Consider the following 25,611-nt stretch of genomic DNA (forward strand, 5'->3'; position numbering starts at 1 on the left):
GGTGCATGGTCAGTATTCACTGAACAACATGTACGAGCATGTCATTAAGCCCCTACCCGTAGCCATGAAACATAAAGCCATCTAGGTTAAAGATGAGTTTAAAAGAGAATCACCAAACAGTGCAGACCGCAGCAGATGCCTGTTGGAGTTGAGAAGATACACAGGAAACCCCCTTCTAAATCCCCCAGTCCTTGGAGAAGCTTGTCCTTTGTGTCTCCACATCACCGCCAGCTGTGTTTTGGTGGTTCCTGTCATCTTATCTGCCTGTAACTGAGATCTGCTCTAATCCTTCTGTCGTAACTGGACTTTGCTGAAAAGTGCCTTGTCTCGTCATATAACTCCATGCCCGTTGTTCACCCTGGACATGTTTATCATAATTAGTTCACCCTGGTATTAAACAAGCCATCTAAATTTTTACTATTTCATGTGTGGGGGTGTTTTGCCTGCATGTATGTCTGTACATCACATGCATGCAGTGCCTCTAGAGACCAGAAGAAGGCGTTGGATCCTCCTGGAACTGAAGTTACAGGCAGTTTGGACCCCCCAACCCCCACCCCAGTGGGTGCTGGGAACCCAGTGGGGTCTTCTGGGAGAGCAGCAAGTTTACTTAACCATTGGGCCATCTTTCTAGAATTTCTTAAATTTGTATTGTGAATAACAAAGTTTATAATAAAGCAGTGTATATAGTACATCAGTTTTCTCTACTGTCAAAAACCCAATTAAAGAGTACTCACATTTCAGTGTTGCTCTTTTGTTATGAATAAGAACAAAATCAGCCCTCCCCCCATCTCTAGGTTTACAGTTCTCTAGTTCAGCCATCGGGGTGCTGAGATTATGCAACCATCCCCAGCCCTATATTTTCTTTATGATTTCTAGATGAGTTCAGTTTGCTTAATCAAGAACTTTTATTTTTAAGCTCTGTCCTCCCTGCTTATTTTTTTTTTTTTAAACTTCCACCACATCTTTCCTGTTGCTGGTGCTGGCTGATGTTCTAGAACCTTAGCCAGGAAAGGAAGCTCTGGCAGAGCTCTCCGGACCAGTGGAAAGCACCAAGAAAGGCTCCCTTTACACTTGGGCAGCAAGGAGCTCTTTTCCTCCAGAAGGAATCCATCCTTCAAACCAAAGACCTTGCTGCGGTAATCCTGGAATACTCTGGCGCTGTCGATGGGCACTTCTGCTCATCAGACGTAGGCTTTGGACCATTTTTCCATGGAGGAAATTGGCTAGTTTCCAGTGACGCTGTAGGCTCAAAAATGGTTTTTTTTTTTTTTTTTTTTTTTTTTTTTTTTTTTTTTTTTTTTTTTTTTTTTGTGTGTGTGTGTGTGTGTGTGTGTGTGTGTGTGTGTTTTTAAATCAGTTTTAAGAGGCTTGTGGACCTGGGTGCTCTAAGGCAATTTCTGAACCTTCTTTGGAATAGTCAGATCTTTGAGAACCCCAAATCCATGGAATGTACCTGGAAATCGTTGTGTTTATGCCACTTCTCAAGGGAGTCTGTTTTCTATCATGTGCCTCCACCCCTCAGGAAGGCTTGGTAACCCGCCATGTATGCCAAGAAGAACTAATTGTGGGTTCTACAGCCGCGCTTGGAAAACCAGTCACTGGTTGCTACATAGCCAGTCCACACACTGTTGGCCACTTTTTAAGAACTAGTTCCATTGGATGCAGTACCAAGCCATTTAGATCAACTGAACTGTGGCTCTGGGGGCTGGTGGGATGGCTCCTGGGTAGAGGCCCTTTTGCTACCAAGCCTGACCATCTAGTGTAAGTCATCCTCTGACCTGCACATGCATAGCCTGGTATGTACCTCCTTCTCCCCGCCCCCCCCAAAAAAAGTTTTCAAAAGTTATTACAAAGAAGAAAAACAGTCGTTCTGTGGTGTGACTGTTTCCTTAAGGACTGAAGAATTCTAAAAATTGAGTTTAATTCCTTATCCAAGGGTAACATTCCTTGGTCTGGAATTGGACCTGTGCTGTCTTTTGTTCACCAATAGGCAGCAGGTCCCTGTTTTCTCTCTGAGGAGGCACTGGGGGGCAACCTGAACCTTATCTGATAACATTTAGCCCATTGCAGGAACATCCCAAATTGCCCCCTCCCTCTCTCTGTGGCCAGGCTTAGCCCTGTCTTCCTCACCAGCAGGGGCTGTCTCAGCAAACCCCCGTGGGATATAGGGCCACTGGTAGGCTGGCTCTCCATTAGAGGGCTGCTCTTGCTCTTCACCTCTTCCTGGGAAACTTCCACACACAAGAGGAAAGCACTGGCATTGTGAACCACACTCTATAGAGGAAACATGCCCACGGTGACATCTCAAAGCACCACATTAAAAATCAGAAGCTAGCCCTCATGTAATCATGTTCTCTCAGCAATACAAGTGCATTGACCTGAGCACCTTGTCTGTGGCAGGCACCTTGCTGCTGGGCTCAACGTGAATAAGGTCAAGGCCGGTCTGAGTCTGATCTTGGGGTGTGATCGGATTTCCCACAGGGGGCAAAGATTGATGGGAGAGTCCAATGTTTGAAGGTCCCAGAATGACAAGCCCTGCCCTCATGGACTCGGAATTTCAGGGTTCAGCATGTTCACACAGTCTGATACAGTCTGTGGTGGATTGTTGGTGGTTGGACTGAGGTAGCGGTGAGAACTCATTCTGCAGAGGACGCTGAGACCCAGGGAAATGAAAATAACTACTTGGGCAGTATGTGGCAGAGCTAGACATGATCTTAGTTCTGACTGCTCACAACACTGGGATCCTAAACATACATTTGTGTGTGTGTGTGTGTGTGTGTGTGTGTGTGTGTGTGTGTGTGTGTGTGTCTGTCTGTCTGTCTGTCTGTCTGTCTCCTGGACACAGATTAGGACTTGGGAGTCCTGCACACAGCTAATTATTATTGTGGCAAACGCAGACTTGTTTGAACCTGGGCAAGCCACTTTCAAGAACACGTGAAAATTGGGATTCTCAGGGGAGGCAAATGTTCTTGAATGTGAAGGACAGAAATGATGTGGAACTCAAACCCTTAGCAGCCTGCTGACTGAGGGAAGCACAGAAATCTCTCACACATTTTCTAGGAGTTAGCAGGTTCTGTTCGGAGTCTTAATTGGACAGGAATGTTCAAGTGATCTGAACGTCCCCTCCCATGAATGTTCACCCACTGATGATTGAAGACTTCTCAGAACTGAGGGCGTGCTGCTGGGCTGCTGAGAGAGGCAGCCAAGGCATGGTGGCCCCCTCCCAGCCACCAGCCAGACAGTCACAAAGAAACTAAGATGGAGCTCCTCCAGACAGGCCAGAGTCCCCGGAGCGGCTCCACAACCTTCTTCAGCCTTGTCAGAAGGCTGTAACACTGGACATGGGGTTGAATGTAGTCTCCTTTTTCTCAACAGAAAGTCTTCGGGCTCCCACAGGCATCTGGGGAGGAAGTTGTTCCATATGTTCTCAGAATCATTTTAGACCTTTGTTTAGAGATGGAGCCAAATCCTTAGATTTTCTTTGGGGGGCTAGTAGCATTTTTCTCTTGAAATTTACCTTTTGTCTCCTCGTGAACTTTTTGCTGTTGTTCAATTAGAAAAAAATACTATTCAGTATAGGATAGGAACAGTAGCTAATATCCAAGATCAACCTTTCTGTAGTATAGGTTATTCTTAGAGTTTCTTTCTTTCTTTCTTTCTTTCTTTCTTTCTTTCTTTCTTTCTTTCTTTCTTTCTTTCTTTCTTTCTTTCTTTCTTTCTTTCTTTCTTTCTTTCTTTTAACTCATTATGTACTTGTGTAGTCAGCGATCTTGATGGATTCTCATTCTTTAGATGTCATGCAACTTTATTGAGTGTTCGTGTGAAACTTGACCTTTCCTTTTACTTTTTTTCTTGTTTCTGAAAGCCAGCGGTAGGCGCAGTTTGAGGATCCCCTCCAAACGACACCTAGCTTGGGCTTGGGCCAGTCTGCCGATGGCAGTGACTGTTCCTGCCTGGCTTGGTAGGAAGCTTGCTTTCTTCCTCTGCCCTCGCCTCTCCTGATGACTTTAAGTGCATCCCCCCTAGAACCAAGGGTGTTTGAGTCCCCCGACAGTCAGGGGGCGTTTATATCCACGGTGGCAAAAGAAACGGAAGATGCAGCCCATAAAATCATGTCACTATCTGCTTTGGGCCAAGGTGGATGCCTGCAGGCTGTGGGCACTTCTGTACGTGGCAGGAGTCACCAGCTTTCCCCTGCCATGCCCTTGTCTTGTTGGGCAGCTTTTCTAGAATTATCCTAAAAAAAAAAAAAAAAAAGTGCCTTTCACTATCTTGAAGAATTACAGTATCTTTACAGCATTGAAATTATACATATGTTGGAGAGAATTGTACAAGACAATATAATTTCTTTAGACACAAAGATGTCTTGACATAGGAGTATCTTAAGGATCAGACATTTCAGTTTTCTGAACTGTTGGCAAAAACATGAGACCTTCCACCCTAGTTAGTCTGTGCTTGTCAGCTGAGTTATAAAAAGGGCCCTTCCACTTCTCGGTCTTTATATTTTCTCTGAGGGTCAGTTGGTATCCTCAGCAAAGCTGAGTGGAGAAGGATTTGATTTGCAGTCTCAATAAAATTATTGGTTAAGCTTATGCTGCACAATGAGAGGATGGGGATGCAGGAGGGAGGGAGCAGCCAGACCGTGCACCCTTTACACAGTGGTCCATACGGGCTCCTCAGAAGGAGCTGTCTCCTGCCAGCTGCCCTTCTAGGATTCTTCCACCTTTCGAGACAACTCAACTTTTTTTTTTTTTTTTCCAAGTACTAAGAAGGTGTATCTGGCTAAGCTTTATTTTTAAGTGTTGTCTAATATGAAACCCAGAGTCATGTTGGGCTCAAACATTGAACTTTGTTATTGTTGTTGTTGGTAAATATTGCCGCTTGGGCCGGATAAAAGTTTCTATCCTATAGTTTTCTGATCTGGTAGCTGAAAATGATAATGCCACTTAATTCAGAAGTGATTGTGTTAAATGAGGTAGTCCTCACTTGTAATACAATTTAAAAAAAGAAAAAGAAATATTTCAAAGCTGTCATTTCAATCCCAGCTACCTGAACTGTGGCTTGGCATCCCCCAGCAACCAAATGTAAGATTTGTGGAAAATGTACCAACAAAGAAGGGTTTCTGAATGCACAGTGACCTAAAATTAGTTAAAAAACAAACACAAAATGACTCTGAGGTGTCTTGCGCAACACTCACCCATAATGCACCGCACCAGTTCACTGTGGCCTTGGTTTTGCACTGTGCATGCTGTCCCACCAACCAACACCATTGATCACCTCCTGAAACGGCTTGGCTCAGACTCAAGGATATTACATGTTATGAACTGCAGTGTTAGACTGTACATGCACACTTTTCTGCTCTCGCCGAAACATACTGGCTTAATTATGAAAAATAAATCACTCTTCAGCATCTATCAAATCAGTGTATCTTTGTGTTATCTTGTATTAGAACGTTTGGTCTTAAAGACAAATTAGTTGCTGATTTGAGTTCCACTTAAGGAAAATTACTAAATGATTTTTGGCTTGGGATTAGGACAGTTTCCAACATTTATGAAGTGACTCTAAACGTAGTCCGTCATTTTGGGCCATGTATTTATGCAAAGTGATGTTTTCAGCATCTAGCAATTATAAAATTGAAATATCAATCAACTCTAAAAACCAGTGGAGATGCTCTGAGTCCTGCAGTGCCAAATGTTCAGCCAAGATTTAATTCTTCATGTAAAAGTGAATAATCACACCCATCTCATTAGTATGCAAATTTGTTTTTCATTAAAAATGGTAAAATTATATGAATACATAAGTATTTTTAAATGATTTGTCAGTGTATACTTTTTTTTTTTTTTTTTCGGTTTTTCGAGACAGGGTTTCTCTGTGTAGCTTTGTGCCTTTCCTGGAGCTCACTTGGTAGCCCAGGCTGGCCTCGAACTCACAGAGATCCGCCTAGCTCTGCCTCCCGAGTGCTGGGATTAAAGGTGTGCGCCACCACCGCCCGGCCAGTGTATACTTTTTATGTACTTACTTTGTTACTAGGATCACAAAAGTTTTTCTAATGTAAAAGGGTTACAAATATAGAAAGTTGAAGCCCCGATTTAGGTAAAGGACACTTATTTTTACTGTTAGGGCATGTTATGGCTCTCTGCCAACCTCCTAAAGAACTGTGACTGTATTGACAAAGATAATTATTCTTGCCATTAATGATCTATAGCACTAAAGATGGTCACATATCCCTGTGACACAGGATAATTCAGATATGTTCCTGTTTTCTTTTACTTGTGCACTCTATCACATCTTTATATAATTTGAACAATGTAAAGATGACTGATTTTTAAGTTGCCTTAACCAGTTCCTCAGAGAACTTGTCTTGCTTCAACCACCATATACACGTAGTCGTAAAATCCTGTTTAAATTAAACATGGCGGCACTCAGAAGGAAGTGAATGCAGAGGTACATTCCATATTGAGTGCTTTGGAAAAAAAACCCCACCTGTCCAACTCGTAATAGAGAAAAATAGAGATGTAGTTTTTGAATGGTACAGTATTGGGGGTAATGGTTTAACATGCATAGATTGGATGTCTGAGTGCTAAGTAGAATAAAATTGTCAGTCATTTATTCCTTCTCTCTGTGTCTAAGGAAGCCTTTTAAACTACAGCTTAAGTCATGTTATCACTAACTTGCAATATTTAGTGAATTAATAAAATTAAGATGTGGAGGTAATGTTAAAGCTGGTAGCATGTACATTTTTGTTTAATTTTTATCCTGCCTTAGTAATAATAGTGAAATGCTTTCACATGCAGTCCATGGGAAAAAGTGTAAATTGTCACCAACAGAGACTCATATCCCAAATAGAGGTTACATGGGCAATTTTAGATTCTTAGTAGCCACAACAGGAACGTTATAAAATGAGTAGTCCATTCAAATGCTATCATTTCTAATGTATAATTAACATAGCATTTATTAGTGATAACCACAGGTGAACAGTTCTTTTTCCACAAAACCTGTGTGTTTCCCATTTCTAGTATATCTTGGTTTACACCAGTTACATCTCAAATGTTAAGTAGCAATCTGTGGCTAGTGGCCATAGTATCGGGCCGCGTTGGCTAAATAAGATTCTTTCATCCAGATGTGGTAGCGAACATCACCTGCCACCTAGACACTGACAGTCATGTAGAGCCACTGGGGGTGTGGCTCAATAGTAGAGCTTTTACTTAGAATGTATGAGTTCCAAGTTCCATGCATGGGACACAAAAGACAAAAGATAATACAGTGCTTTTGCTGAGTCCATGTCTGACTAAGATTCTCCACTTTTCTTGGATTTTCACCTCAGCGTCAAGCTATACAGAAGCTACATGGTATAATGTGTATGCTGGACAGATGAGTTCTGAGTGTGCAAGTCTGTCTTCCTGTTTTTGTGCAAGTGCACCAGGCCACATGGACTCTTAAAAAAAACAAGACTTATTTTATTTTGTAAGCAATAGTTCTGTGATTCCCCATTTCTACATGAGCTGTTTGCCTGTCCGTGGTAATCCAGTATGTAAAGTAGGAGTATGACGTCATAGACTTTTTCTTTCTCTCTATCTACTTTAATAGCAAGGCCTTGAGTAGCTATCTAAACTCTTGTAGCATCATGTACAAGGTATGTAGGTTTGTGGCTGTGAAATCAATTGGGAGGACATTTTAAATCATAGTTCCATCGTGGAAGTATCTTCCCTATTAAAAGCTATTTGCCTTTATGGTGGAGCACATAGACCTGTCAGCTAGAGAGCCCTTGTGCTCGGCTAGGCTGGGATGAGAGTTGTTTGAACTCAGTCTTCAAATATCCAGGTGTGATAGTTGGGGTAGCAGAAATCATTTGGGGATTCTTCATCCATTCCCTTTCTCCTGCTCCCAGTTTTTGTCATTCACAGAAATCATTTACAACATGTGTGTGCCCCTTATTCTGACAAGTCCTTAAGATACCCCATGACTGGGTAAAGAGATTCCACAGCCCAACTGGAGCCGCCGTGATCACTGTAGGTGACATTGCTAATGTTGCCACCCGTGGATGGCCCAGGTTGTCCCTGTTGTGCAACTGAGTCAAAGAACTGATGAAGTAATGCGGTTAGCCAACTTTTGGCAACAACATCTTTTTTAAGATTAAAACCAAGGGGCTAAATATAGCCATGAGTAGAGCCGTCTCCTCACTCACTGTGAAGAGAGTTTTCACAACCAAACCCTTTGCATATGGAACTCCTGTTTTTACTTTCTGCATTTGATATTTTTAAAAGCAGCTTTGCTGAGGAATTATTGATAGTCTGTCATGGTACATCACCGACTTGAGCATGCAAGTCAGGGACTTAATCCATTGACGACGCTGTGCAAGGACCCCTGCTCTTTGCAGTCACTGCCTGTCACCAGCCAGCCCCGGGCAACCACTAGTCCACTTTGGTCTATTCCATTGCCGTTCTCAGACGTGTCATAGACATAGACTCGTGTGCCGTGTGGTCGTGTCTGCCTTCGCATAACGCTTCTGAGCCTCACCCATACTGGACCCTGGCAAGCAGCTATGCTCACCATGGTATGATCACACCACCAGACGGCACCATGGGAGGCAGCTGTACTCAGCACCACGTTGTCAGCACAGCCCCATACTGGACCATGCACGCATGCACAGTACACTCCAGCTTACTGCTGCCGGTGTTTCCCTATAGAGAAACGTCAGGCTTTGTTTACTCGAGTTTTACTTCTGTGCAGTCACAAATATGTCTGTAAATACTCATGGACGAGTCTGTGTTTCCTTTTCTCTTGGATACATAGGGGATACATGATACTGGCTCAAATGGTAGGGTTATGTTGAACTTTTAAGGCACCCACCCGACTGCTCTACACAGTTACTGTACGTTTTGCATTTGTTTTTTTATTGTCACTGTTACGATCACACACGAAAATATTATCAATTTAATTTATTTTTGAGTCATTCTCACTAGGGAGGCCCAGTTGATCTTGAACTCCTGATTCTCCTATTTCAGCCTCTCTGGTGCTAGGACTCCAGGTATGTCCCATCGAACCCAGCAGCAGACCTAATTTCTTTTTAACTTGATATGCAAGATGAATAAAATGTAAGGAAGGGACCCCAAAGGAGGAAGCCAAGGAGTCCTTGCACACTTGGGTGCTTGTGCCTTCAGACACCTGGACATTGAGGGTTGGTTCTAGATCTACGCAGACAGTTATTCCCTTAAGAGGGGAGCATGGTGATGTGCTTAGAAGGTGATACTGAAGTGAGAGCATCAGAACAGTCCATTGAGAAGATTTGAGAGACCTTGAAACTGGCCTTCCTCTAAGGGATCGTCGCATCACGTTTCTTAGTCTAGAAAGATCTTTGGCATCGCAGAGATAGCTTGTCTTGTTAAGCCTGTGTCTTTGAAAGCAGATGGATTTAGGGCAGGAGGTAACCTTGGGACTTCTCGGGAGGCTCAACTGGAGCATGAGTAGCTGGTTTGACAGAGAGATAGTGAAGCTGCCAGAGCCACGGGCAGTTTCACATCAGTCTGGCCTGTGGCTCTGGCTGACTCATGGACTGAGATTAGTCCTAGTAGATGTCAGGATTTATTTCCAAAGAAGAGAGATATATTTGGTTCTCAAAAAAAAAAAAAAATGTCATCTCCTGGAGAGATGCAAGTTGTGAATAGAAGATTAATGTTCTCCCGGGAGTTTTAGTGCAAGATTGTTTTGATGTAATATCACAATGACATTTATGATCCTAAAAGAATGTGCTCGTTTATTTTCTGTGAAAAAAAAAAAAAGTGAGCTATTAGAGTATCTTAGAAAGATCCCATTGCCAACATGAAATTCCCTTTGAAAGTTAAGAGATTAAAAAATTTTAACTGATATACTTTATTGAATGCTGTGTGATATCCTGGTATATGTGTTCAACGTGAATGGCCAAATCAGAGTTACTGGCGTAGTCATGAACTTAAACATTTCTTAACTTATTAATTATTTGGATAATATTTTTAAAACCTGTACTTTATTCATAAGTGAGATAACATATATGAAAGCACCCAGCCCATAGTTAATGCACAGGAACATTTGCTCATGTATATATTCATATATATCTATCTGATTTGGTGAACGAATTAGATTTATGAAATCTCATCATAAACTTTGTGTTGTGCCCAACTGCCTGAAAGTGGTTAGTATATTATTGTTCTCACTATTACAGATTTTAAAAAGTTCCAGGCTTAGTTTCAGTGGCTAAATACTTTGAATTCAGAACGTAGAATGTCCAATTCCTTTTTTTTTTTTTTTTGACATTCTACCGCTGAATCACACTCCTAGCCCAGAACATCCATTCTCAGAAAATTTGAAAAACGATGAGGTGAGATTTAAAGTTAAGTCATTTTCCCTTTTCTCCGCATTCCTCCCCCATACCCCCATCTTCCTGCCATGGTTTAGGATATCTGTTAAGAGTCTTGCCTTGTTGATGGGCGGTGGTGGTGCAAGTACTCTGCCTCCAGCACTCGGGAGGCAGAGGCAGTCGGATCTCTGTGAGTTCGAGGCCAGCCTGGGCTACAGAGTGAGTTCCTGGATAGCCAGGCCTACACAGAGAATCCCTGTCACAAAACAAAACAAAACAAAACAAAACAAAACAAAACAAACAAAACAAAACTGGAGCCTTGGAGGAATGGGATAAAGAAGTCTCAAGTTCAGTAGGACGGCCATACAGTACTGTATTCTCTGAGTCTGACAAGTAGGGGCTGAATTTCTTGAGATTTTTCAAGGGGTGTTAAAGGTTGGACTGTGTGTCCCCAGTTCATATGCTGATGTCCAAATCTCAAGTACTTCAGAGTGTGACTGTATTTAGAGATGCAGTTAACAGAGGTAATTAACGCTAAACAAAGTTATATGGTCAGGCCTCATCCAAGAGCAGTGGTGTCCTCTGAAGAGACGGTTTAGGCCACAGACACACAGAGGAAGGCCAAATGAAAACAAAGATGGCCATCCACAAGCCCAAGGGAGAGGCCTCAGAATGGAACCAACCTGCCTACATTTAGGCCGAAGTTTCTCTCTTGACTGCCTGTTCCCAAATACCCAGCAACTGCTTCTTAAATAGTTGACTCTGAAGCTTTAAAAAATGCTCAGCCAATAGCTCAGGCTTATTACTAACTAGCTCTTACACTTAAATTAACCCATAATTCTTATCTATGTTTAGCCATGTGGCTTGGAACCTTTTCTCAATACAGCATTCTCATCTTGCTTCCTCTGCATCTGGCTGGCTGGTGACTCCTGACTCCGCCCCTCCTCTTCCCAGAATTCTCCTAGTCTAGTCGCCCTGCCTATACTTTCTGCCTGGCTGCTGGCCAATCAGCCTTTTGTTAAACCAATTCAAGTGACAAATCTTTACAGTGTACAAGAACATTATTCCATAGCACTGACACCTTCCCACTAGGCTTGTAGGGCTGTGAGGACTACGTTTCTGTTAAGCCACATACGGTCCTCTGCTGATTTGTCATGGCGGGTGCCTGCAGAGCAGCGGAAGGGACCATTGAAGACTCGTCTCTTCCCCTAACACTTGAATCCTGTGGGTTCTCCAGAGGAAGGTGGCCTTGCTGGTCTCTGGTTCTTGCTTTTCTGATAGGCTGTCAGCTTTTCCCTGTCCCTTGTTTGTTCGTCTAATCTACCCTTTTACAGAGATCTGAGACAACACCCTACAATCTATAGCTAGTTATCTGCATATAACACATAGGAAACACATCAACACACAGATAGAGTCCAGCACTCAAACTGATTGCAATATGGAGGCAACTTCTTCATTCTCAAAGTGTAGGCCAGCTTCTCTCACCCCTTTTAGATACTCCAAGTGTGACTCCAACATCTGTCCAATTTTCCCAGATACCATTCGAGTCTCCCTCATGAGGCCAAGTAGACATAGTGGGAATCTCGCTGCATAGTCTTTTGCTTTTTTTTTCCCCCCAACAAAAGACCCTTCCAGTCTCTGTTTTCTGACCCTTTTCTCTGCACGTGAAAAAGGGGTTCAAGGTCACTGCCACCAGTTTTCTGCTAAATCCCTAATTCCTTTGGAAACTTGCATTTTGGACCGGCCTCACCAGAATGAATTGACTTGAATTTTTGTACTTCTGATTCAACACACATTCTTTCGTTTATAAGGTGCTTGTTCAACTATAGTGTGGACGCTGAAGAGAGCATGGCTGAGGCAAGTGAAACCTTGGCCTTGTCTAGGATTGGGTTTGTAACATTCGAGTCTAACATTTTTGTATTAATAATAATGCTTTATAGGAAATATCAAGGTATTTTGATTAAGGATATAGTTACTAGAGATTAAGCTCTGACTGAGAATTACATTGCTTTTTAAAAAAAAAAAAAAAAGAAACGATAATAAATAAACCTGCTTGTTGCATCTGATCGTTCAAATGTGACAACGAAGATAGAATTTTTTTGTATTGTTTGTTCCTCATTGATGAAAGCCCTTCGTGTGACGACTGGAGATAGGTGATGGAGAAAATGATTCACTGACTTATTTTGAATTGAGCAGGGGAAATGCCCATGCTAAATAAGGCCCGTGGTAGAATCGTGTGGAAATAATGGGGCTGGCAAATTGCCTTGCAGGGAATTACTGGGCTTGCCCACAGCTGTCTGCACAGTCAGGCTGACAAAATCTCTCTATTCTAAGGACTTGTTTCCAAGGTTCTGTTTGATGATTCTCGGTCTCTGCAGAGCCCAACAATGCATCATTCAGAGTCTGCCTCCTGGCTGGGGTTGGCATGTGCCAATGGAAGATGCTGAGGGTTGGCATGGGTCAGGGAGGCAGCCTGTAAAGACTTCAGAGGCCAAGAGAGTTGGAGCCTTTAAATTCTCAGTATTTGTTCATTATGTGGTGAAGCCTAATCACTATGTTGCCTTCACACAGATCCCAGTGAAGCTAACTGTCGTAGTGCTGAAGATCAAAGAGAACTCTGCTGAGGTTAAAGGTGAGCCCGTGCAGGCACCTACCTCATTTGTATCTTTGCCCGATGTGATTGTTCACGTGCATTGATGGTGGTCAGGGCCGGGTGTATGTCAGCAAAATGAAAATTCTACTCTGAAAAGAATCCTCTCTTCCAAAGTTAGCGAGCAGCCTGACGTGGAGATTTTCAAATTTTCTGGAAACAGGGCTCCTTTACCCTCTTCTTGTGCCAGGATCTGAAGTGGTTGGTCACGGGGAGGATCTTGGAGAGATCTCTGCAGTGATTCCGATGGGTCCACTCAGCATCATGAGCGACACTAGGACTGCTTAGGGAGGTTGCTCAGATGTCTGACCCAGGCTTGGAGGAACTCCATGTCCCCCCATCGCCCAGCCTAGAGCCTGTGCTTAAGGCCAGGTGGAATCCTTTCCCGATTATAAACGCTTCTCTGCTCTTTGTTGTTGCCATCAAGGATTTGTAGCGTGTGTATAGTATTTAACAGCTAATTGTAAGAGTCTTTCCCCACATCATCCTCGACTCGTACCTTGCATCCTTTGTGAGCCTCCTTTCCATTACTTCCATGCTCAGATGTCTTCAAAATTCAGTGTTATAGACTAGACCGGTCTGCTGTAGAAAAATTGAACAGCATGGGGGAAGTATTCACTGGGTCCTGATCCCCAATTTATTTTCTTTGTTTTAGAATCAGAGGTGTAACTCTTAGGGAAGCCCCAGCTTGGAGGCCAAGTTAAAGCAGCTTCTACGGGGTTGGAGAGATGTTGTGAGGGCCGTCTTCCTGGAATAGTTGTAGTTGGCCTAGAGAGGCCTTTTGGAGAATGTTTTTGTTCTGCCACATTGAGAGAACCATGTGTTTGTCTAGCACTTGGTAAGAAGCCACCTTTGCTGCTGAGAGATTATTGTCTGAGGAAACAAGTATTTTGGTTCCTTCTGCTTGACACTTGTGGGTGTGGATTTTAAGTCTTCAGAGTTCTTTTTAATTCTGAAGAAGAAAATCTCAAAGCTTATCTAGGTACACATTAGTGTTGTGTTGTTACTCAGGATTCCATGCAGTAACCCCCACATTCCAGGAGGCAAGGATTAGCTAGAGGACCTTGCTCTCCTAATTTTGTGGTAAATCTGCAGAATTGGGTCACATGGTGTGATCTGTCAGGTGCTAATATATTCCTGTGATTCAAACACTAAGTATGTGTGTATATAACCAGTGTCTGCTTTTATGAATTAGTATTCCTATTGGCCGTGCATGGCCAATTGCTCATGTAGAATTGGGGTACAGGAGACCTCCTCCCACATCTGCTCCCAACTCCCTCGCCCTGTGGTATGAAAATTCAAACACAGGAGCTGCTCAGAAAGAGTCATGGTAACCATTTGTCCAGTGTCTAGATTCTTTTCCTCTGAGAGTGTAGAGTGTAGGTAGGGTATCCTGGAGTCCAGAGGATCTGGAGGGTGGGGAGAGAATGGTTCCTGGGCCACACTGGGAGTAGGGTGAGCTTAAACCTACTTTGAATCAGGGATGAGGTATAACAGAGAATTAGCTAGATAAATCTCTTGGGTATAGTCACCGTTTACCAGTTCAGGACATTGCTTGTTGACATTTTTTTTTTTCTTTTGAAATTCCCTTGAAATCACTGTAAGGGTTTCTAACTAAGAATTTTCTTAACTTCAAGTCTTAGAGAAGAAATCAAGTTTTTTTTTGTTGTTGTTTTTAATAACAGCTTTGTTGAGTTTCCCTGTAACAGTCAGTCATGCCCTGATGCATAGTCAAATCGTTTTTAATGCGTGTGTTCACAGGTTATACTCCATCATGACAATAAATATTAAAAGTATTTTATCACCCCAAAGGAAACTTCAACCCACTGTACATATTTTAAATGAGCAAGTAAAACATTTTGTTTATAGTCAAGCTGTCTAGACTAATCTCCAAGTATTTTGATTGAGGCTCTAAGTTTACCAGATAAAGGTCTGATTGAGAGCTACAGTACTATTTTTAAAGGGAAAATGAGTTAAGAAACTCCTGTGTTGCACCTGGTCTTTCATATGTGAGGACAAGGATGTATTCTGTGCCGTCCCATCCCTCCTATTTAACATGATACCCAATCATGTGATGATTAGTAACGAATGATAGTGATAGGTTTCAGTGCCATAGTTTTAATTGAGCAGGTAGCAATTTCAGCACCGTGGGCACATGTTCTTATCTGCTCACGATGAGAAAAACGAGTTCAGGTTGTTTTTCTGTAGGCCTGTCATCTTCCTGCACATGTTCCATGTGCCATCTTTCTGTGAATAGGCTGCAGCAGGGCAGCCCTTTGATTCCTGTAAGACACATCCAGTAAGGTGTGCATCACTAAGCCAGGCAGTGGTGGCTCACGCCTTTAATCCCGGCACTCGGGAGACAGGCAGGCGGATCTCTGGGAGTTCGAGGCCAGCACCTGGCCTACAAAGAGAGTTCTAGGACAGCCAAGATGGTTACACAGAGAAACCCTGTCTCAAAAAACAAAAACAAAAGCAAAACAAAATTAAAAAAAAAAAAAAAAAAAAGATACGTAGCTGAAGAGTTTTCTCTATGGGTCCTGCCAAGCGCTGGCAGTCCCACAGCCCACTTATAAAATAAACACACAGACGCTTATGTTATTTAAACTGTTTGTCCTAATGGCTCAGGCTTCTAGATATCTCGTTCTTACATCTTAAATTAATCCATTTCTATCAATCTATACCTTGCCACGTGGCTCGTGGCTTACTGGCATCTTCACATGCTGCTTGTCATGGCGGCGGCTGGCAGTATCTCCCCTGGCCTTCCTGTTCTCTCAGTTCTCCTCTCTGTTAGTCCCACCTATCCTTCCTGCCTGGCCACTGGCCAGTCAGTGTTTTATTTATTGACCAATCAGAGCAACACATTCGACATACAGACCATCCCACAGCAAAGATACGTGTAGCTAGTCTGAAATAGCCAACTTAAGTGGCTTTTCCAAGGACTGCCATTAGTGTCTCCTGGCTGCAATTTGATGTCACTTCACACAGGACAAACTGCAGTTCATCCTGTGCATTGGAATTGGGGCTGTGAAATCCCAGTCGACAGAAGGAAGGCAAGACTGTGATTTACTCTCACATCATCTAGGAAAGAAGATGCTGGAGCAGAGTAACCTTGGTATCAGCTGTGGGCCAGGTGACCTCCCGCTAGCCATGGCTTTTGGTGTTAGCTCCTTTTACAAATACCAGGATTAATGCCTCCAATTACGCCCAGTCAGAGGCCTTGTTTCTAGGGTTACTAATCTGTTTCCAGCACTTGCCCCTTAGCACTGGTCTCTCATCACGGAGTCATACCCACGGACCACCCAGCTATCACACAGTCAAATCCTGGGCTCCGGGGAAATGTTCACGTAGTAGTTCATACCTTCCCTTGCGAACTTCTGGAATTTGTTACTTTATTTATTTAATTCTCTCCAAATAACAGTCCACATGCTTCTCACTGCCTGGCTTTAAGGGGGGAAAAAAAGGAAAGCCAAAGGTAAACACACATACACAAACCCAACATCCTTATAACCCCTATGACCTCAAACGAAAAACTCTTACCCACTGTTGCCTGAGACCTTTTGTTCTGTGAAAGAAGGAATGCTGGGTGGTTCTGCCTTGGTGGGCCACACAATTTGTGGTTTTTCCCAGCTGTGGCTTCTCTTTTCTCCATTTCCATTGCGTTGATTTCATCTCCTTCCTTGGTTATTTTGAGACAGTGGGAGGAATTGAATTTGAAGGATGGTTTCCATTGTTTAGAAATAGTTGGTCCAGAAGCCCTAGGCCTGCAACAGTTTGGTAGTACTTGATTATCATTATTTCTATTTTGCAGTCATTTCATCAAAAAGTGGTTTGTTTTCACATGGACAAAAACAGCTCAGTTTTGGTTTATCAGTGGGGTCCACTTTGACAAGTGTGTTCCTTGTTCGCTGTATGCCTCTTCTAGGTACTCTGTGGTTAAGTCCTCAGCAATTAACAGTGTGTAATTACGATCGATGCACTTTCCAAGGCAACATGCATTCTGTCTCTTCTGCGGAGGCTGGGAAGATCGAAAGGACCATGAAAGGCCTCACTCAATAGCATGAGACCCCCAAATAAATGCCATCTAAATGCTTTATGACGGCCTTGTTTCCATGCCCTTCATCCATGGGCTCTGCTTGATGGCATCAACAATGATGGAAGCGAACACATCAGAGGGTAGCGTGTAGGGTGACCATCGGGAGAGGGATGAGTAGAGTCATTCACTTCCTGTGTCTACCCCACTTCTGACCTCATACATCATGTTTATTTCAGATAAGACTGTGGCGTAACACAAGGTGGGTTTGAAAGACTAAAAATAATAGCCAGGAGTGTTAAATATTTATCCACTATTCCTTAACTCTTAGCTACAGCGCTGCTAGTTAGAAGCTTACCCATGACGACTTCAGTGAAGTAGAGTTTTGCCATTTATTTATTGAGTACTTACTGTGGTGGGGACTTCCACATGGATTATTTTGTCTTTCTGACCTAAGTGCACTTTGCTTTTTTTTTTTTTTTTTTAAAGACTAAGTTAATGAAAATAATAAATTCTGCACTCTATTTTAACACAGGCTTTGGATTTGGGGTTTTGATTGTGAAATTGTATAGAACAGTGAAGAAAGCGTGCTTCATGATGGCAGACAAGCGTCTTGACGTCTCTCAGTGTGTGTGTGTGTGTGTGTGTGTGTGTGTGTGTGTGTGTGTGTGTACACGATTTTTTGTTTTACTCCGAAAACCTTAACATCCAGTTTCTAGGGGACAGAGATGTTGTCTCCCAAGTGTGGTAATTGCTGAAGACCAACTAAGAGTTGCTGGATCTCAAAAAGGAAAAAGGACCGGGAGAATCGTAACATTGTTTAGAGTGGGTCCCCTGAGGAATGGGGTATTTATGAGGGAGGTTTTGTTGTTCCTGGCATTTTCTACCAACTACACTGTGCGATTAAGAGAAGCCAGGGAGGGAGGCAAACCCTGGAAAAATAACTAAGGAATGAACAGCATGTGTAATAGGGACTGTTTTTTCTATCATCGTCTATTATTCCTGCCTTCAAAAGGAGGTAAATTGTATAGTTGCAAAATGGAGGCTATATAAAGAGATTACTTCAAGTGGTCATGTATTAGTTTGGTTTTTATTACTATAATAAAATACCCCTGCCTGGGTAGCACTGTCAAGAAAGAAGGATCATCAGTTTACAGTTGTGGAGGTTCAAAGGCATGTTTTCATCAGACAAGACCTTGTAGCAGAGGACAGTGTTGGGAGGTCCTGTAAGAGCCAAGGCTCATATTGCTGGAAAGGCAGACGTAAGAGTCAGCTTACTCTTCACCCCAAGAGAGCAGCACTCTCTTCAGAGAACACTCTCCCAAAGACCTAGAGACCTCCCACCAGGCCTCACCTCTTAATGATTCCATCACCTCCCATATCACCAAGCTTCCAACCCTGCAGTCCCGTCCCCCCCCCCTCCCCGGGCCAGCCACACCCCAACCACAGCGGTACAGATAGTTAAGGCGTGCCTCACCCGGTCTACTTTTAATTGCTGCATAACTTATGTATGGAATCCAAAAGTCTAAATCACTGAAGCTGAAACTAGAGTGGTCATTGCCAGGGGTTGATGGTGGGAAGACAGGGGATTGAGTAAACGCTGATCAAAAGAGGAATGGACTCCAGAGCTCTGTTGTATAGCCTGGTGACTCCTTGTAAATCCTGGTGTGTGTACTTGAAATCCCTAGGGCTTAACGATTCTCATTATAATGCAGTGGGAAATGTATGAAGTAATGTGCCGATTAATTGGCTCATTTGCTATTCTACAACGTATACATATTTCTAAATATCACATTTTCAGTGGTAAGGATATGTAATTCTCCTATGTCAGGTAGAATAAATGAGGAAGATAAAAGGTTTTTTTTTTTCTTCTTCTTCTAATTTATGCCTGTCAGAAGGGCCGTCGGAGGGAGGGTGCGTATCGTGAGTGGGAGATCTTACGTTCTTCACGGCTTCCCAGCTGCTCACTGACAGTGATCAGCCCAACCTTGCCTCCTCCTCATACCCAGTGTTGTAATCCAACCAGGGGAGAAAATCTGGAGTGTTTATTTGGCAATCTACATTCATTCATTATTTTTTTCTTTCCCCCTCTGCTTAGGTGTTGACAAATCTCCTAGGACTTTGGAAGGCTGAATGGACTAAACATGAAGAGCCTGAAAGCGAAGTTTAGAAAGAGTGATGTAAGTACATGGTGACTCACGCTCTGGCTGCTCCACCATGCTCCACAGGCCTTCAGAAACAGCCCTGCTCCTGCCCTGATAAAGCTCTGGGTTAATGAACTACAGATTCCTGAAGCACCAGGCGCCAGCTCAACGTGACGTCTGTGAATGAGCGTGCTTTAGGTTTGCTGTTGTGTGTGTGTACAGCTTTCAGAACAGCCCGTGATAAATTCTTCAGGTCTGTGTCATGTAGAGGAAGGAACGGTCAAATTGAAGAATCAGTAAAAGCTGCCAAGATTCTGACTTAGAATGTCATTTTAATAATTTTAATTCACATTTATTATTAATTAATTTTAGGGTTTCTTTTTTTTTTTTTGAGAAAGAATCTTACTTTGTGTTAATGGCTGGTCTTGAACTCATGGCAGCCCCCCCTGCGTTCTAAGTGTTCACTTGCCACACTTGGCCAGAAAAGGGGTGATTCAGGAATTACATTATCAACATTGTTCCTCTTGGTCTTTAAGAAACTTGAACTCAGTATTTATTGTTCACTGTTGCTTCATGCCCCACCCCACCCCCAAATTCCTGGGGTTCTCTCTCTTACTTGATGTCCATCATAGAAGACTCAGGATCGGAAGAACTGGGTATAGTGTCAGAATTCTCCCATCAGAGAAAATGGCAAGGGGTTGCGTAGTGATATTTTCACAAATCCTTACCCCCTAACCTGTAACAAGATGCATTCCTAAAGCTTCAAGCAAAACTGTTGCTTGAGAGAAATTTATGGAAGAGCATTAGCTGGGAGCCCCAGAGAAGTCACTTTCAAAATACGCTTGCTCTATTCGTCACTGTTTAAGATTCCATAATTAAAAGTGAGCCTGGATTTTTGTGCTTTGCCGTGAATTTCATTTGGGCAGCTTGGCAGTAAATGGGGCCGCGTCATTACGGCCAGTGTGCTACACGCATACATGCCTGCTTATCTCTTAGACTACATTGTGTCGTGTTGCTGTGTACGTACTGCTGGGATGAGAGGCCAGACAAGATGCTTTGCGGAGGACTACAAAGTACTGTCTCATTAACAACAACAACAGCAACAACAAGAAATCTTAGGGAAAAGGTCACTTCACTCCTACGGTAAATTAACGACCACTCAGAGAGTGTGAAGTGTCTTGGGCAAGGTCAGATTTGCCCCAGAGAGCTCCACTGATGACCCTTCCTCAGGTGCCCCTCCCCCAAGACAACTCTACCCCGCTCACCCACTGGCCAGGGGTTCTGTGCCTGAATATCACCTTTGGCTTAGCCGTGCCAAGTTCCCGAGACACCAGTCTACAAATTACCAAATTAGGGAATTTGGGGGTGGAAATGTGGCTCAGTGGTAGAGGAGAGCATTTGCCCAGCATTCACAAGGCCCTGTGTTCAGTTTCCAGGACTGCCAAGGGCCGGGAGAAATTGTTCCAGGAGGATTTGGACAGCTTCCATCGGTCCACATTGAGAGTATTGTAGCAGGCAGGATCTCATCGTGTCGGGGGTGTGACCTCTGAACCCGGGGCAGGAGGCTCCTATAGTCCTGGTTGAACAATTTTAAACTGGTGGCCATAGAGAGCGTGTTGCTGGAATCTCAGTTTTAAAAAATAAAAAAATTGAAGCATTTCCATGAATTAAAAAAAAAAATCACAATAATAACACTAGTAAAAGTCTTCGGAGATTTGGCTGCAAAAAGGTCTCGAGTTTGGCAGTGAGTGCTAAGAAGGAATGTCCGAGGAGCAGCCCTGCAGCCCTGTGGGAGGAGAGCAAGAGAAGTTGCGGGACTAGAGCCAGCCCAGTCTACAGGGCTTCCAGATTTAACTCAAATTGTTTCCTCAAGCGCCATCACTAGATAGGCACATGGAGGGAATAAAGACAGAAAAAGAAAGCCCTTTCCAGGCAAACCCCAGTTGATTAACCAGCCATATGGCGGTCCTGATGCTAAACAGGCTTTTATACCAGATACTCCATACGGCACTAGGCACTTGACGGGAATGCTTGCCACTAACCTCACGTGGTAGGTTTTATAATTAAGCAGTTTTCCAGAGTAAGGAACCGAAGCCTAGAGAGATGCAACAGTTTCTATCGATTCCTGTAGCTCTAAGTTGTGGAACTCGCTAAGAACTAAGTTGTTGCAGCCCGCTGTCGGAAGCCCAGGTTTCCTGAATGTAGGAGCTTGTGATGGAGATTTGGGTTTATGAAATGGAGAAATGGGTTTATGTTCCAGGGAGCAGCTTTGGACTTGGATTGAGGTTCATGGCCTTGGACAGCTGTCTTACTTCTTCTGATTGTAGGTCTTCATCCAAAGTTAAATGTGCTGTTGGGGGTCAGGCACACATCTCAGGGATTGATGCTTAGAAGACAAATAGTTGGTCAATACTTCTTCATCTTACTAAGGAACTTACAGATGATAAAAATGAAAGATCTTATAATTTACAGGCTAGAGATCCTCGGTGGAAGGAACCAGAGCGAGGAGTGAGTAGACCTGGGAGGCTTGCTTTTTAAGGGCATGCCTTTCACTTTGAGATGTCTGTATGCATTACCGGTTACATATTCCCAAGAAAAACGGGTTTACAAATGATGGTGTTCACTAAAATGAGCCAAACTGTAATCTTCACTGAAGCGCGTGGTGTCTCTCGAGTGTCCCGAGCCACCCGGCAGCCCACGTTTCTGTGTGTCTTTGTGCAAGAAAAAAAGGGAAGAAAGGGTTCTTTGTGTGTCTGAGGGTAGGTAGCCGAGGACGGCAGATCAGGTTTGTGATTACATAAAGGGAAGACAGGTGACCTGCTGGTGTGATCACATTTCAGCCAGGCCGGGAGGGCTGCAGCCAGGTCACTTTGTGGCCATTGAGAAGGAGACTCAGGAGTAAGCCATAGGACCGAGAGTGACTGCAAGGAGTCCCCCATGGGCGGCCTTGGGGTCACCCTGCTACGCCAGGACCATCGTGGAGGTGGAGATTCAGCAGGGGTGTGCTTTCTGGAAGACTCCTCAGCTTGACTTCCTGACTGAGGCAGGCTTATATGTATGTCATGGGGGATGCGGTGTGATGCTGTGGGCTGTGGTGAGATCCCTAAATATACTTGGGACCCCACAGTTAATCTGCAGGAGCTAAAGAGCAGCTTTCTGTAGGGGATGCTTGTCTTAGTGAGGGTTTCTGTGAGGAGACACCATGACTGTGGCAACTCCTATAAAGAAAACATTTCATTGATGGGGCTTGCTTACAGTTTCAGAGGTTCAGTCCATCATCCTCATGGCGGGGGGCATGGCAGCGTGCAGGCAGAAGCGGTGTTGGAGGAGTAGCAGAGAGCCCTACATCTTGCAGGCAGCAGAAAGTCCACTGAGCGACTGAGACACTGGGCGGTATCCTGAACACAGGAATCCTCTTAGCCCGCCCCCACAGTGACATACTCCCTCCCACAAGGCCATACTCACTCCAACAAAGCCACACCTCCTAGTAGTGCCACTCTCTATGAGATTATGGGGGCCAGTTACATTCAAACTACCACCATGCCATTTTTTTTTTTTTTGTTTACATGAATAACTTGATTTGGGGTATCCTTACAGTTGAGCTAGACACTAGAGAGGAAGAAGACACTGAGGGAATGCAGAGTGTGAGTCGGGGGACGTTGTCTGAAAATAAGGATGTGGTGATGCAGACCCGACCAACACATGGGAAGTGAAGAGAGGAAGATTGGGAGTTCAAGGCTAGCCTTGGCTGTGCAGTGAATCTGTCTCCCCCCTCTCCCCACCCCACCCCAAGAAGCTGATAAAACTAAGTAGTAGGGGAGAGGTAAACATGTGCCTCAAATACTCAAGACAAAACACAAATAGAACATGGATACTGAATGGACCTTTAAGGTGAGCCCAACTCTGCCCCAAAACCAAAGCCAAATGTGGGGACTCACAGACTGGGAAGGCTGGTGACAGATGCTCTCAGTTTTGACAGTGGGAGGATTTGGGGAGCTTTGTGAAGGTGGAGCTTCAACCCAGGGGATTGGTATGTGTGGGAAGGATGAAGTTGGAGGAGTTGGGGAGCAAAGACTCAGTATGTTGAATCTCAAAATTTGTCCTTGGCAGTGTATTTAGTAAGACTTGATGAATTCAGGAGAGTGCCTCAGTTTGGGGTGTGGCTATGAGAGTGTTAGCAAGAACACCCTGAAGTATGCATTCAGTTTTCCAGATGCAGAGGCTGACGTTCATGCTTATGAGATAAGCCAAGTCCAAACCTTCATTATTTATATCCTTCCTGACTATATACGTCTACATCTTTTATCGTCTAGTTTCATGTGGCCCCTTTACCTCTTTAAACATTTGCAGCAACTAGCATGTAGTTCCATGTGGAAAAATCAGCTGTCATCATGAGCAATGAGGCCAGAAAGGCTGGGGTTTCCCTTTGCAAGTAAAACACTCTGGCTTTGGGAATTTCCTTGCAAACGACAATTTTTAGTGCCAGAGTGAAATGGGTAGAAGTTTGAGGGATGGATGGGAAATGGGACTGAAAGATCTTTGTCACAAACCTTGAGAAGTGCCATTCCAGTGTGATTGAGGGAGCCAGAGTTTATTTTGTGGCTGTGTGTTTGCTTTGATGAAAGATCTACTCCCAGTTATATGTTCCATTATAATAAGGAAATGGCAGGCAGAGCGTGGAGAAAATCAGAGGAGCCACTTTAAAATGACTGCGTTCAAAAAAGACTAAATTGATGGTGTACCTGGATGTAGCAACTCCTGTCAGCTGCAGTCTTGAGCCAAGGAAATACCCACACCCCCTGAATCTTGAGGAACCAGACACATCCTGCTCAGTCAGGATCTGAATTTGTTGCCTGTTGAGATTATAGTTCTCATGAAGGTCGAAAACCAACATTGCTGCCAGGATATTATTTTTTTCAAAGAGTTTTTAGTCATTTATAGTAAGAATGCCTGAGTCACCGTGTGCACTCGTGTGTGTGCATGCGTGTGCAACACACACACACACACACACACACATACACACACACACACACACACACACACACACACACACACACACACACGAAGACTATTTAAAATCGTGGTATCTCTGTAGACATACTAGCCTTGGCCAGTCTCAAGCTACCCTTTTTTTGCAGAGACATGATTTAAAAATGGATGAGAGATGACCGGCCCCATTGGGTGGAGACAAGAGACTCCCCTAAAGACTTGGAGAGAACGTCAGGAGGTTGTTGTCGGGCTGCATACTTTCCAGGTCCTGTCAGACCTTGTGAAGCAGAGAGTCTTCTTGCTGCTGATCTCACCTTGTGTTAACTGGCCAGGTGCCATAACAAGGTGTGCTACAAGCTGGGTGGCCTGAACAACAGGAATTTATCGTCTCTTGGGTCTGGAGGCTGGAACTGTGGTAGGGCTGGTGTGGAGAAGGCTGTGTGGGAGAGCCTGTTGTGGGCCTCTCCTGGACTCTCGGTGTTTACCGGGAACCTTTGGCATGTGGGCGTATTGTCCCAATTCTAGACCTCGTCTTTGACATTCTCACTGTGTGCATATGTGTCCACATTCCTAGTTGTGATAAGGACACCAGTTACATTGGAGTAGAGCCCGCTCTGTTGGCCTCATTTTAAACTAGGCTTTTTTTTTTTTTTAATATAGAAACTCTACTTCTTAATCTCAGTAAGATAACATTCTGGTGTGGAGGCTTTAGGACTTCGACATAAATATTCTGGACATGACACAATTCAACCAATAATACATTTCTATTCTAGAATAGTTTTTAAGGTTCTCTGTGTTTTTTTTTTTTTTTTTTTTTTTTTTTTTTTTTTCTGAGACCGGGTTTCTCGGTGTAGCCCTGGCTGTCCTGGAACTTGCTCTGTAGACCAGTCTGGCATTAAACTCAGATCCACCTGGCTCTGTGTCCCGGGTGCTGGGATTAAAGGTGTTGGACAGTACTGCCAGGCAGTTCCCACCTCTTTCCACTGAGTACACACAGTTGGAGACTTTACCCTTCATCTTGGGGATGATTTTCCATGTCTCAGAAGGAGATCAGAGCATGACAATATTGAAGTGAGTATTCTAACCCAATGCATGGAAATCGGAGTAAACATTTCTCTCTCTCTTTTTTTAAAGATGTGTGTGTGTGTGTGTGTGTGTGTGTGTGTGTGTGTGTGTGTGTGACACGTATGTGGTGTCAGAGGCCAGAAGAGGGAGTTAAATCCCCTAAGGGCTGGAGTTACAGGTAGTTATAAACCACCCAATGTAGGTGCTGGGAATTGAGCTTGGGTCCTCTAGAACATCAGGAAGCACTCTTAACCACCTAGCCATCACTCCAGCCCCCACATTTTTAAATTTTCCTCATCCCCCCCCATGTGTGTATTGTATATCTGTCTGTGCACGTGTGTGCAGGTGCCTGTTAGTACACACGTGGAGGCCAGAGGTCAATGACATTACGTGTTCA

The 25,611-nt window shown here is 43.8% G+C and overlaps 1 protein-coding gene across 13 annotated transcripts in view; it reads left to right on the forward strand.

The window, feature by feature from the left end:
• The window catches only part of Rai14 (retinoic acid induced 14), a 165,499-nt gene that overhangs the window by 28,925 nt on the left and 110,963 nt on the right, over positions 1–25,611 (forward strand). For 12 of the 13 annotated variants that reach the window (XM_076551749.1, XM_076551752.1, XM_076551753.1 and 9 more), the window contains one exon: positions 19,115–19,196. In XM_076551749.1, the coding sequence (XP_076407864.1) occupies positions 19,161–19,196 (36 nt within the window). In that variant the 5' untranslated portion in view covers positions 19,115–19,160. Of the gene's footprint in view, positions 1–12,904; positions 12,966–19,114; positions 19,197–25,611 lie in introns of all 13 variants that reach the window. The other variant, XM_076551750.1, reaches the window with a different exon arrangement.

This window comes from Peromyscus maniculatus, chromosome 15 (genome assembly GCF_049852395.1).
Source record: "Peromyscus maniculatus bairdii isolate BWxNUB_F1_BW_parent chromosome 15, HU_Pman_BW_mat_3.1, whole genome shotgun sequence".
Classification (NCBI taxonomy): Eukaryota; Metazoa; Chordata; class Mammalia; order Rodentia; family Cricetidae; genus Peromyscus; species Peromyscus maniculatus.